Source organism: Dendrobates tinctorius, unplaced genomic scaffold (assembly GCF_039654945.1).
Source record: "Dendrobates tinctorius isolate UK_male_01 unplaced genomic scaffold, ASM3965494v1 ptg000150l, whole genome shotgun sequence".
Classification (NCBI taxonomy): domain Eukaryota; kingdom Metazoa; phylum Chordata; class Amphibia; order Anura; family Dendrobatidae; genus Dendrobates; species Dendrobates tinctorius.
In genome coordinates this window covers 11,430,257-11,443,736 of record NW_027361817.1, presented here as the reverse complement: position 1 = coordinate 11,443,736, position 13,480 = coordinate 11,430,257, and the positions used below count along the sequence as shown (strand labels likewise).

Below are 13,480 nucleotides of genomic sequence, written 5' to 3'. Positions count from 1 at the left end.
CTTGGGCGCTTCGGCATCAGGCTCGACAGAACAGGCTTGCAAGCAGCAACCTGGTCCAGCCTGCACACATTTACCAGACATTGTAGTAGTCATACTCAGGCTTCGGTGGATGCGAGCCTGGGTAGAAGGATTCTCCAAGCAGCGGTGGTGCACCTTTAAACAATAGAGGCATGTAGCTTGGACCGGTGAGTCAATCTCCCACCCAGAGACTGCTTTAGGACGTCCCACAGTATCTGTGTCCCCCAATAAGGTGAAGGAGAAACATGGATTTTTGTGAGTACTCACCGTAAAATCCTTTTCTCCGAGACTCTCATTGGGGGACACAGCACCCACCCTAATAGCCAGTTGGCTCTTGTTTTGTTAAAATTTAGGTACATTTACTAGTTTGAGATAAAGGTGGTGCTTTTTGACATGTTGTACCTGTATTAAGGATGATTTTTTGTCCTCCTACTGCTTTGGCACCAAACTGATTTCCGCCCGCAATAGGGGCGAGGGTGTATACTACGGAGGAGGAGTTAACCTCTTTTTTTCACTTAGTGTCAGCCTCCAAGCGGCAGAAGCATACCCCACAGTATCTGTGTCCCCCAGTGAGCGTCTCGGAGAAAAGGATTTTATGGTGAGTACTCACAAAAATCCATGTTTCCTGTGGAAAAACAATGTGGGAGGGAGTGAAGGGGGACAGACAAAGACAATTGACAGAGAACAAATAATTACATGCAAATGGGCAAACAACCCGATAAACATAGTGAACTGGAGACCCATATTAAAGGGGTGATCCAGTGATCACTATAAATAGGCCACATAAACAAACCCTGAGACCTAAACCCTATCCCATTACAGGTGACCATGAGATTTGTAATCAAGTTTATCATTTATAATAAACATCATGGATAATCATGTACTGACCGCGCTTGCGGAATTATGACTTGAATGTCCTAAAACTATAACTAGAACACCCCGTAAAATCCCCCCCACAACACACTCATTCACTCCAGTGTGGAACTATAACTAATTTTGCATGTAGGATGGACTTAAAAAGAAAAAAAAAAAGGTAAAGAGTCGCATCCTTAAGTCCGGCTTAGGTGTCTAATTCAACAGCCGCAGAAATTGTTACGCAATCGAAGAAAGTTTTTCAGCCAGAAAACTGGATTTAGTCAGGTATCATTCGTGCGCTGGCTCCTTGTTGCTCTGGGGACTTGTTTCCACTCTGACTGGTCTCGACTTTCGCTGTTGTAACGGTTGAGCTGTGTCTGAGAATGGGATGCCTGCTAGTTTGAGGATGTGTTTTCCTTCCTCCAGGGAGTGGCACAAAAAGGACTTGTTATAGGAAAAAGACAGAGAGAATGGAAAGCCCCATCGATATTTTATTCGCGCGGCTTGTAAGGCTGAAGTAATTGGTCTGAGAGCTCTCCTTCTGTTGAGTATAGTGGGGGCAATATCCGCATAAAGGTGAACTGAATCGGGTAAACTGGGGAGAGCTTGCCGCAGCCAATATTAAGTCTCTAGACTCTTCGTAGTGTAGTTTTAATACCACATCCCTGGGGGCATCACCTGGTCTCGGCCCTCCCAAAGCTCTGTGAATTCTGGTTATGTGAAGCATAGCTGGATCCAATTGCAGAAGTAGAGCCTTAAATAGGGCATTTGCTGTGTCTTTGAGTGCAAGAATGGTTTCGGGGAGACTACGGATGCGCAGGTTACCTCTGCATGATCTGTTTTCATAGTCTTCACATTTTAGCTCCAACTCATTAATGCGTTCCATATGTTTTATGGCCTCCTGGTCATCCTCCAAGGTTTCAGCTACAGATTCCAATTTTTCCTCCAGTGAGGAGGTACGTTGCATGATGTCTTGTAGTTGTGCTGTGACATTTTTCATGGCGGAGGAGAGTTCTGATCTAAAGGTTTCCTGAAGTGTTTTAATAAGCATAGCAGTAGGTACTACAGTGTCCCCCTGAGATGGAAAGTCACCGCCATCGGCAGCGGCGTTCGGCTGCACGGCATAATAGGGGGAGATGATTGAAATTGTTGTAGTGGCGGCCATTTTGGAGTTGGTGTTATCAGTGAGGAGGTTAGCAATAGAGCGGCTTACAAGTTGAGTAGAGCTTCCTCTTTTCGGCATTATGGAGCGTAAAAGTTCCAGGAGGGTGGAGGAGTCACCGGCATCAGTTGTAGCGCGGTCAGTGTGTTAGAAAGGGTTAGTCTTGGCTCATCAGGGAGTGGGATTCAATGTCGCCCGACTGCCATTGTCAGTTTCTCTGCCCGAGCCCATTGTGTATGATTTTAGTCGTCTGCAGCTGGAGTATAGTTAGGCAGAAAGTCAGAGTTTATAAATGTCCCGAAAATCTCATCACCTCTCAATAGTAGGTGATATTGGTATTACAGCGCGAACTACACCTCTGCGCTGAGACCAGCAGACACAGATAGTGAGCCGGGCACCACAACCTGCTCCTCACGTAGGCAAAATGTCGGGCTCACTTAGTTCAATGGTGGGGGGAGGTAGGGATTGGGGACTGCAGGCCGGGTACACCGTCTCACTTCACTCAATGCAAGATGCAGGTGGTTATATTGTTCTCTACAGTGAAAACAGTCCGAGCACCTGTATTTTGTGCCTTTCAGTGTTCTACCTACAGTTTCAGCAGCTTTATTCAGCTATAAGACAAGGGCACCTTCAGTGGGTGGCAATGCTCTGCTGCTATGTACCTTATCTCTGCCTGGTGAATTCTCTGCCTGTATCACTCCACTACTGTCTCTCCAGTCACCTCCTCTGTGCTCCTGTTTATGATGCCTCTTCAAGCTTAACTATTTCAGCTCCTCTCTCATCCCTCTCACCTCCCCCAGTCTGCAGCACCTTTTGCCTCAGAGTTTGGTCCTCTGCTCTTCCTAGCTTGCAGTCTGTGTCTCAGGGGAATTCCAGACACACAGCCTGTATGTGTCGGGCCCTTCTCTAACACTGAAGAGGGGAGAAGCCGGCTCCTGTGAGCGCCGACAGCAGTATTAATAATAGAGTCCTTTATTTGAAATTAAAAAAAATTTTTTTACATTTTTATTTAAAAGTAACAGGTAAACTCACCTAACGCCCATTCCATTGAAGCTATGGTCTCCTGTAAAAAAAACAAAAATAAAAAACAACCATATCCCTCACCTATCTGTCCCACGCCATAATCCATGTCTGGGATAAATATATTTCTACCTGGACACTGCCAAGATGCGACTGTCCTTGCTGAAAACCACTGGAGAATGAGCTGCTGCGAGCTCATCCTCAGTGACTAGCGGTGATATCATATATAACAATAGGATTACAAATAGGCTTCTTATAGAACCCCACTTGCCACTGCCACAGGGAAAGTGGGAAGAGCCAAATAAAGCACCAGAATTGGGGTATCTAATCGATGTGCTTTTTTAGGCTGGGGGGGCCAATATCCATAGTCCCTTACCAGCCTGAGAATATCAGCCCTCAGCTGTCTGCTTTAGCTTAGCTGGTTGTCAAAAATGGGGGGACATCACAACAATTTATTAAAATAATTTAAAAAAACGGCGTGAGGACCCTTTTATTCTTGATAACATAACCAGCCTTGCTAAAGCTAACAGCTGAGTTGCAACCCACAGCTATCAGTTTTGCTTGGTTGGTTATCAAAAATGTCGTTTTTTTCTTATTATTTATATCGCAGCTGCCGCCTGCTCTCGCTGTTATTAGCGGCAGCAAATGTATGCTAATGGGAGTAGTAGTCCATCATCCGACGCCAATGACCGGAGGAAAACGTTTTACCACCAGTCACAGCTGCACACTCACGCTGTCATCTGACAAAGTGGGAACTGCAGCTCTCTCTCTTACCACCGATCAGTCTCTGGTGTTTCTCATGCAGAATACAGCGCAAGAAACATTCTCGGTGTTCAGGGGTCCGAACCTGAACAGTAAAACGGACTTCTTGGTCAAGTACATGTTTGGGGTCCGTGCCCGAACAGGTGTTTGGTACGGAACCCAAACTTAACTGTTCGGGTTCGCCCATCTCTAGTTATGGCCATAAATCATATCCGCCTCCTTTGTGTACGATAGCTGGGTCCCCTTTCCCATAGCCTCACAACTGCTCTACAATGCAGTTATGTTTTGGAATGTCACTGCAGAGTAGAACAGAGACCGCCTTGACATTGGTTTCTAAACTCCAAATGTAGATTGCAAACAAAACTCAGCACAAATTCAAATTTTGTTGCAGGTTTTTCATATACAGCTCTGTCAAAAATTAAGAGATCACTTTCAAATATTCAGTTTGTCTGTTTTTTCTCTTTATAGATATATATTTTAGTAAAATGTAAATAGTTTTACACAAATAGGAGGAATTGGTCTTCCAGACTTCATGGCTTATAGCCATGCTGCACTTGGAACATGCATACTAGACTTATACCACAACAAAAATAACAAGAAGTGGATTAATTTGGAGGATGACCTTAACGGTCAAGATTCTCATGTGGCTCTTTCATCACTAGGAACATCATAATGCTTATTAGGCGAGGTGGAGGGGGACTCCACATTTCATTGACTCCTGGACCTTTGACTCCAATCTATGATAACCCAGCGTTCCCTGTGGGGATTGGTAGGTGGAGCTTCCTAAAAACATAAAGATTCACGGCCTATTATCCATGACTATGTAAATCAAGCTGGAATGAGATCTCTACATGGATTGTTTCCAGGGGGGGAGCCGCCCACGGGTGCCCGGTTCTTTTATGAACAATTAAAAAGCTTTATCATTACAATTGCTAAACAAACATTAACAGATCACTAACCCTCTTTGAGATGCTTTGCATATTAGAGGGCCCTACACACCATACAGTTTGTCTTTTGTATAAGATATACCAAGAGGGGCAAACTCCCTGTCATGATTTTCCATTTTTTTTTTTTTTTTTTAAATGGGAGATTGATCTGAGGAGGTCAAAAATACTCCTTTGTACCTTTCGGTCGTTGTTATGCTCGGTGTAACAGGAGAGGAGATATAAGGTCTTGTCAAGGTGGTATAGCTGTCCATCTGCTGTTCATTCCATGTTCCCAATCCCAACGACTCCGGATACTTGTTGGAGATGTTTGAAGGAAGAAGGTACATATGTCCATATCTCGTGGGCTTGTCCACCCATAATGAAATTATGGTCTGCAATTTTTGATCTTTATAATGGATTAACTATTGTCAAAACTTGGCCCTCGATGGAATTAGCCTTATTATCCCTAACTGATATGTCAATTTCCCAGTTCAAGAAGGGTCTCCTTAGACATTTCCTTACTGCCGCCAGGAACTTGATTCCCAGGCTGTGGAAACAAGAGAAATCGCCCTCACGTTCTGAATTTGTTTCCGAACTCAATAATATCTATAGAATGGAACAAATAATAGGTTAAATTACAGGTACCTCCGACGGGCTCCTTGGATTTCCTTTAGGGAATCTCCAGATCTGGATAGGTGGTTGGTAGGATCTTAAACTCCTGCCTCGATTATATTACAGTATACGTTTCCATGACCTAACTAGATTAATCTTGATTTACCTCGCCCACAAGGAATCATTTAATATAGGCTTTGTTTCCCATCCATTCTTCCTCTCCCCCCTTCCCTTCTTCCCCTCCCTCTTTTTCTTTTTCCTTTTTCTTCTTTCTCTTCTCTCATTTGATGTGGTATCTATGTGCCTTTATTCTTGTGTAAATACAGTTGGGACATGTTGCTGTTTAACCATATATTTCTTTATTGATTGTAATGACTATAGCAACCTGCTTAAATAAGTAATTGACATTTAAGACTTCGTGGTAATTCTTGTCACTAAATTTAAATATACTGTATCTGGCATGTTTACAATTAGTACATGTTCGTGGTTGAGTTATATCTGTGACAATTTTCAAGATTGTACCTCTGTATTGTTCTGTTTTATCTCAATAAAATTGATTTATCCAAAATGTAAATTGTTCTTTTAGTCTATAAACGTCTGACAACATGTCTCTGAATTTCCAAGTAATAAATTTTGTATTTTTTTCTGCCAAAGAAAAATGGTCAAAACTATAAAAAAAACAAAAAAACAGTGCTTTCAGACCTCAAATAATGCACAGTAAACAAGTTCAAAATCATTTAGAAACAACAATACTAATGTTTTAACTCAGGAAGAGTTCTGAAATCAATATTTTTTGTGGAATAACCATGATTTTTAAAAACAGCTTTCATGCGTCTTGGCATGCTTGCCACGTCTTTCACACTGCTTCTGGCTCAAAAATGTAAGCAGTTCTTCTTTGTTTGATGGCTTGTGACAATCCATCATCCTCTTGATTACATTCCAGAGGTTTCCAATGGGGTTCAGGTCTGGAGAATGGGCTGCCCATGACAGGGTTTTGATGTGGTGGTCTCTTAATTTTTTCCAGAGCTGCATATATAGTGCAGAAAGTTGGCAGATTTTACCCATTGTCATTACATATCTGTGGTGAAATCCACGTTAATATCTTTGTAAATATGGTGCAGATTTTTATGTAGATCTTAATGCACATTCCTCTGTTAAAAAAAACTTGCCCTGTGTGAACATAGTTTAATAGCTTGATATAATTCTGTGTTCTTCTTTTCCATGAACCAGCCTTTTTGAAGAAGAAATAATGTCCTACGTTCCACCACATGCCTTACTTCATCCCAGCTACTGCCAGTCTCCGCGTGGATCCCCAGCGTCTTCTCCACAGAATTCACCTGGTACAGTGTCTTCTATTAATACCATGTAGTGTTATATAATAAGGAAAGAGGTAAAGTAGTTCAGCTACAGTTCTATATATTAATATAACTAAATAGAAATGTGGAAATATTGAAGAAAAAGTTATTTTAGTTGAGAGATAAGTTGAATGCTTGTCTCCTTGTACACAACAGTTTGTAGATGTTCTGGAGTTTGTGTCTTTTTTACCCTCCCATGTGATTACTCAGTTGGGCTGACATTGATTTTCCAAGTGAGCAGGTGAATACATCATGTGAGGGTGAAGTATTGTGTCGGTGTGAGAAATGATATGATACCTAGAGAAGTGACTTTGACGCCTCACAATAACTGTGACTAGGTGACCAGGACTTTACCTGCCAGCCGCCATCATGGTGCTCATGGAAATTCCAAACCCCAAATCAGGATTTAAGGAAAAAAACATGCAATCTTTCTGTTAAAAAGAAAAAGGTGAATTAGAAAGAGCAAAAAAAAAAAAGATAGGTCCATTTTTATATTATTTTCTGAAAAAGAATTTGTAAAATCATTCTGTTGATTTTCTCTTTAAAATGGGACTGTAGATTCAAGGGGTTTTTGTCTTGTAAGTGATCGTTGATTGGTATCTCCAGGGAAAGCCACCAATTAATGACTATTGTAAAGGGTCTGTCACACTAAGCGATATCGCTAGCAATATCGCTATAACGTCACTGTTTTTTGTGACGTTACAGCGATATCGCTATGTGTGATACTTACCTCCAACCGCTCCCCCGCTGGTTATCGCTGATCGCGCGAGAACGTCCTGGGCCGTTTCTCGTCGTCAGCTTCCTGCTGGGCTTCCTGCTGTGACGACGAGCGACGCGTGGACGCGGGCGGGAGGACGTCTTCATCGCCTCCTCTGGCAGGTAAGTAGCGACCCCCGACCCCTGCTATGTCGCTGGTGAGATCTGCCTGTGTGGCAGCTCTCTAGCGACCACTTAGCGATGTAGCAGCGATCCTGACCGCGTCATATCGCTGGTCGGGATCACTGGTACATCGCTAAGTGTGACAGTACCTTTAGTCAACTTCTGGGACCTCTACCAGTCTTGAGAATGAAGGTTAAAAAGCATTGTTATAGTGCTGCCTCCCCGTCATTGTTTTACCCCTTTACCTTGGCCATTTGCCATGCAACGGATGAAATTAATGGGGCCAGCTGCCATCCTTTGCGTATCCAAGTGACCAAGAGCACCTGCGTCGCTGAGAAAAGTTAGAAAAGAGTGTAACGCCGCAACATCGCTGCCATCACCTCATTCCTAGGATTGGTAGGCGTTCCTGGGATGGGACATATTCCAGTCATCATTTTATGGCAGATCCTGAAACCTTCACTTACTATTACAGGGCAGGTTTCAGAATCTGGAATTCCCAGAGAGCAGTCAGTTTGCTGCTACTTTGGCTTCACCCTCCTGTATGTGTAGGATAGGTCAGTACACTTTGGCTTTAAAGGCCAAGCTTTTATCACCAAATTACAACTTTGTTTTTCCTAATATATGTCTCTGAAATGATGTACATTTTGGTCTTCTGTTACGCTTTGAGAATTAACAATAAGCGATAAGATTTCTGTAAAGTAACAGAATATTTTGCTTATGGATAAAGTAAATTATCTGTTATTCCAGGTACCCAGCGTGCCAATGCCAGAGCACCAGCACCTTATAAAAGAGACTTTGAAGCAAAGTTACGAAATTTCTATCGCAAGCTAGAAACTAAAGGATATGGTCAAGGTCCTGGAAAATTAAAGTGAGATTATTGCATTTTCTTATTAAAAATATCATAATAGGAATACTAAATAATATTCATTTTTTAGTACATGCCAAATGTACAGGTAGATTGTGACAAGTTATTTTATGTAGATTTTCTTAGTTTAATCTGTCTTCATTTGTTAATGTAATCTGCTTTGAATAGATAATAATCTGTAAAAATAGTGTTCATGTATTCATTTTCCACTTTAGAAGGCGGACAAATGAACAATCATGTTCTGTCCAGTTTTATAACCCCTTAAGGACCAGAGGTTTCTTTGGTTTTGCATTTTCATTTTTTGCTTCCCTTCTTCCCAGAGCCATAATTTTTTTTTATTTTTTGGTCAAAATGGCCCTATGAGGGCTTATTTTTTGCGGGACGAGTTGTACTTTTGAATGACACCATTGGTTTTACCATGTTTTATACTCGAAAACGGGAAAAAAATTTCAAGTGCAGTGAAATTGCAAAAAAAAAAGTGCAATCCCACACTTGTTTTTTGTTTGGCTTTTTGCTAGGTTCACTAAATGCTAAAACTGACCTGCCATTATGATTCTCCAGGTCATTACGAGTTCATAGACACCAAACATGTCTAGGTTCTTTTTTATCTAAGTGGTGAAAAAAATTCCAAACTTTGGTTAGAAAAAAAAAAAAATTGCGCTGTTTTCCGATACCCATAGCATCTCCATTTTTCATGATCCCGGGTTGGGTGAGGGCTTATATTTTGCATGCCAAGCTGACATTTTTAATGATACCATTTTGGTGCAGATACGTTCTTTTGATCGCTCGTTATTGCATTTTAATGCAATGTCTCGGCGACCAAAAAAAAAGTAATTCTGGTGTTTTGACTTCTTTCTTGCTACACCGTTTAGCGGCGATTCTGAATGCAGCGATATCAAATATGTGTGTTTGATTTCTTTTTAATAGTTTTATTTTGAATGCGGCGAAAGGGGGGGTGATTGGAACATTTATATATATTTTTAATAAAAAGCTTTTTTTCACTTTTGGCATGCTTCAATAGTCTCCATGGGAGACTAGAATCTGCCACAACCCGATCGGCTCTGCTAAGTACAGGCGATGGTCCGATCACCTGTATGTAGCAGAATTGCTGACTTGCTATGAGCGCCGACCACCATCCGGCACTGACCTCCATAGTGGTCTCTAGGAGACCTCTGGTTGTAATGCCAACCCACCGGTGACCCGCAATCACGTGACTTGGGGTCACCGATGGGCGGATTTCTGGCACGATTGCCGGAAGCGCATGTTAAATGCCGCTGTCAGAGTTTGACAGCAGCATTAAATAGGTTAATAGCTGCGGGTGGATCGCGATTCCACCCGCGGTTGTTCTGGGCACATGTCAGCTGTTCAAAATAGCTGATATGTGTCACGAAAGATGTGGGCTCACCTCCGGAACCCACATCAAAGGGAGGGAGTCCGACATCGGTGTATATTTACACCTGATGTCGAAAGGAATTAAAACATAATTGGTATCTTTTTTTCATGTCACTATGTATTGTTAGGAAAAAAAAGGAATAAAGTATTAGAGTTTTTACTCTGGTCACTGAGCCTCACAAAAGGCTACAACCTCCTGTTCTGTAGAGTTAATTTTTCAACAGTCATCTTATCAGGCATAACTTACTTTTGGGGAACTGACCACTGTGATCTCCAGCAATTCTGAGAACAGGACTCTGAAGCTCACTCATGGCACCGGGCCCCACCTACTCGTGGGCCCCATAGAGTGCTGGTGTCCCTGGTGGCAAATGGGTCCCGGCTCTTGTAGGTGCACCGGGTGGTGATACCATCCCTGCCTGCATGGGCCCCCCTCCACCTCTGGGCCCCAGTGCAGCTGCATCGGCGGTATATCCGCCCCTGGTCTCACCCAAAAGGGTGGCTTCACACCAGATACAGTTTTGTACCCCAGAGCTGTTACATGTATAAAATGTTTGCGCACCATTACTAAATATTACATAAATGTTTACTTTTGGGTTTTGCATCAGTCTACATTAGGTTTATTATTTATAATGTTGCAGATTAATAATACGAAGAGATCACTTATTAGAAGACGCCTTCAACCAAATCATGGGATATTCAAGAAAAGATCTTCAAAGAAATAAGCTTTATGTTACTTTTGTGGGGGAAGAGGGGTAAGTGCTACAAGCCAAGTAAATGTATATATCCATGAACATAACCGTATTATCTGTCTGCATTTGGTGCATTAAGCCAGCTAATGGCTATAAAGTATACCTATGATTTCATATGGAAGCACACACAAAGGTTTTATTTGCATTGATTCTGAAAAAAATATCATGGCCTGCTCCATTTATTTTTTATTGTACAAGCACAGAGCCATATTCAGTTTTTCAGCATGTATTTATTAGTATGTCCACATAAGCAGAAAAGTGACCCGCACCGCCGGTATTATTGCGGCACTATTCCTTCCTTCCTGTACTGATTTTGCAAGTGTGCGATTATGTTGCAGACATATACAACCTGGACCTTCGGGTGCTTCACCAGGAAAAACAACAAAACTGATAGTCCTTGTGCGAAGAAAAAGTAGGTGGCACTCACTGGTCTTTATAGTCCATTCTTTATTGAAAGCGGTAAAACATACTCACCGGGAGAATGGGATATGGATTGTACGAGCGACGACGGCCGTTTCGCGCTATGGCGCTTCTACGGGTCAACCAAACCAAACACCTAGGACACTTGCTGATCATGTGCAGTGCATGATCAGTGAGTATGTTTTACCGCTTTCAATAAAGAATGACTATAAAGACCAGTGAGTTCCACCTACTTTTTCTTCGTACAATGATTATCAGTATTTATTAGTATGTACATAAGGTCGCTTTCAGGTGAACACAATCCACACTCTAGGCTTCTATGATAATCCATAGGTAGTACTAATACACTGCGGGAGGTCTAGTTGTAGTGTTTTAATACAGGTGCAAAGCGTTACTTGTGTTTTCCTCATATGAATGTGGCCTGCGTCTAAGAACTTTGAGATTTATTAGCCTACAAATTCCCTTCCCTAATAAACTTCTTTTTCCTAATTAAAGAGGTATTCTCAAGCTGTCTCTTGAGCAGCTCACAGTTCTGCAGTCTCCTTATTTCCTGGTTTCTGAGGGGGAGGGAACTCCATGAGTGACAGTTCTGGTCAGTAGAAGAGCTGTAGTGTTAGCAGAATTTGTGCTGAGCTTTATAGTTCTACTGTAACATATTCAGCTTTCATTGATGTGTTCTGGAGTGTACAATCCTATCACAAAATTTACATATAGCGATAACAGGGCATTTGAACAAGCACACAGCTCTGGACAGTGAGACCCCTTATTAGGAGAACTGTTCTGGAAGTAGTCAATTGTGGAAGCTGATGATTTTGCAAGATTTATAACAGCAGCTTGTCAGGAAATGAGCAGAAGGAGCAAGGAGGTGAGAAGTTAACTGCTGTATAGAAATCAATGAGCTGGTGAGAGGTGGCTGTGGTCTTAAGAGTAAACTCCACACCTCCTCAAATGTAACTACTCCTCACATTCAGCCAAACTCTGGTGGCTGAGCTCCATGGACAAAAGCTGTACGCTTTCTTCTAAGACAAAAGGCCTAATAGCAGGAGAATTACATCAGATAGAAAAAGCAAGTCAATTGCAAAATCGCTTTTTTCTTGCTTTGTAACTAAATCAATGTAATGACATGAAGCTACCCCTTTAGGTGTAATAGCATAGCTATTCCAGAGTCTGAATATAAGTTATGAAGACCCACTGCATGATTAGTCTTAAGCTCCTCTCACTGGTTACACACTAGGCACACTAATAAAAGAAAGAAAATCAGAGTGTGTATACTTCAAACAAGTAAGAAAGTCTTTATTAGTTAGCAAACAGTTTAAGAATATACCGTATATACTCGTGTATAAGCTGACCCGTGTATAAGCCAACCCCCTAATTTTGCCACAAAAAACTGGGAAAACTTATTGACTCGCATATAAGCCTAGGGTTAAATGGTGGTCCGAGAAGGTGCTCCATAGATAAACCCCCCCATATGCTGCTGCACAAGGGTTAATGCTGGCCCAAGAAGATGCTCCATAAATACACTCCATATGCTGCTGCACAAGGGTTAATGCTGCCCCATTAATACCCCCCATATGCTGCTCAACAAGGGTTAATGCTGCCCCATAAATACCACCGACATGCTGCTCCACAAGGGTTAATTCTGGCCTAAGAAGATGCTTGATAAATACCCTTCATATGCTGTTGCACAAGGGTCAATGCTGCCCCATAAATACCCCCCATATGCTGCTCCACAAGGGTTAATGCTGGCCCAAGAAGATGCTCCATAAATACCCCCATATGCTGCTCCACAAAGGTTAATTCTGCCCCATACATACCCCCCATATGCTGCTCCACACTGGTTGATGCTGCCCCATAAATACCCCCCAGATGCTGCTCCACAAGGGTTAATGCTGCCCCATAAATACCCCCCATATGCTGCTCCACAAGGGTTAATTCTGCCCCATAAGATGCTCCATATATACCCCTTATTTGCTGCTGCAATAAAAAAAATGACATACTCACCTCTCCGTCGCTGGGTATATTCACCTGTCCCTGTTCCATTGCCATCCACCGCTGTGTCTCCCGGCTCTCTGCAGTGACAGCAGAGGACACACACTGACTACGTCATTGCGCCCCCTGCCGTCACAGCAGGAGGACCCGGAGACACAGCCGTGCACGGCTTGGAACGGGGACAGGTGAATATCACTCTGCCCCTGTCATACTCACCCCTCCTAGCCAAAGGTCTTCTCTGCAGCGGCAGCCCCTGCTTCTCCCTCTGCTGTCTGCTTCCTGCATTCAGCTGGTCACGTGGTACCGCACATTAAATATGCACATATTCATGAGTTTAATGAGCGGTACCATGTGACCGCTCATTGCAGGAAGCAGACGGCAGAGGGAGACCCAGAGGCTGCAGAGAAGTGCCAGGAGAGGTGAGTATGATCTCTGACACCCCCGCTCCCTCTCCCCCGCCCACCCCCGGTATATGA

The 13,480-nt window shown here is 42.7% G+C and overlaps 1 protein-coding gene across 3 annotated transcripts in view; it reads left to right on the top strand.

The window, feature by feature from the left end:
- Positions 1 to 13,480, top strand: part of HECW2 (HECT, C2 and WW domain containing E3 ubiquitin protein ligase 2) — a 395,637-nt gene that overhangs the window by 345,300 nt on the left and 36,857 nt on the right. For all 3 annotated transcript variants that reach the window (XM_073546703.1, XM_073546704.1, XM_073546705.1), the window contains exons 20-22: positions 6,586 to 6,695; positions 8,337 to 8,457; positions 10,485 to 10,598. In XM_073546703.1, coding sequence (XP_073402804.1) covers positions 6,586 to 6,695; positions 8,337 to 8,457; positions 10,485 to 10,598 — 345 coding nt within the window. The remainder of the gene's footprint in view (positions 1 to 6,585; positions 6,696 to 8,336; positions 8,458 to 10,484; positions 10,599 to 13,480) is intronic.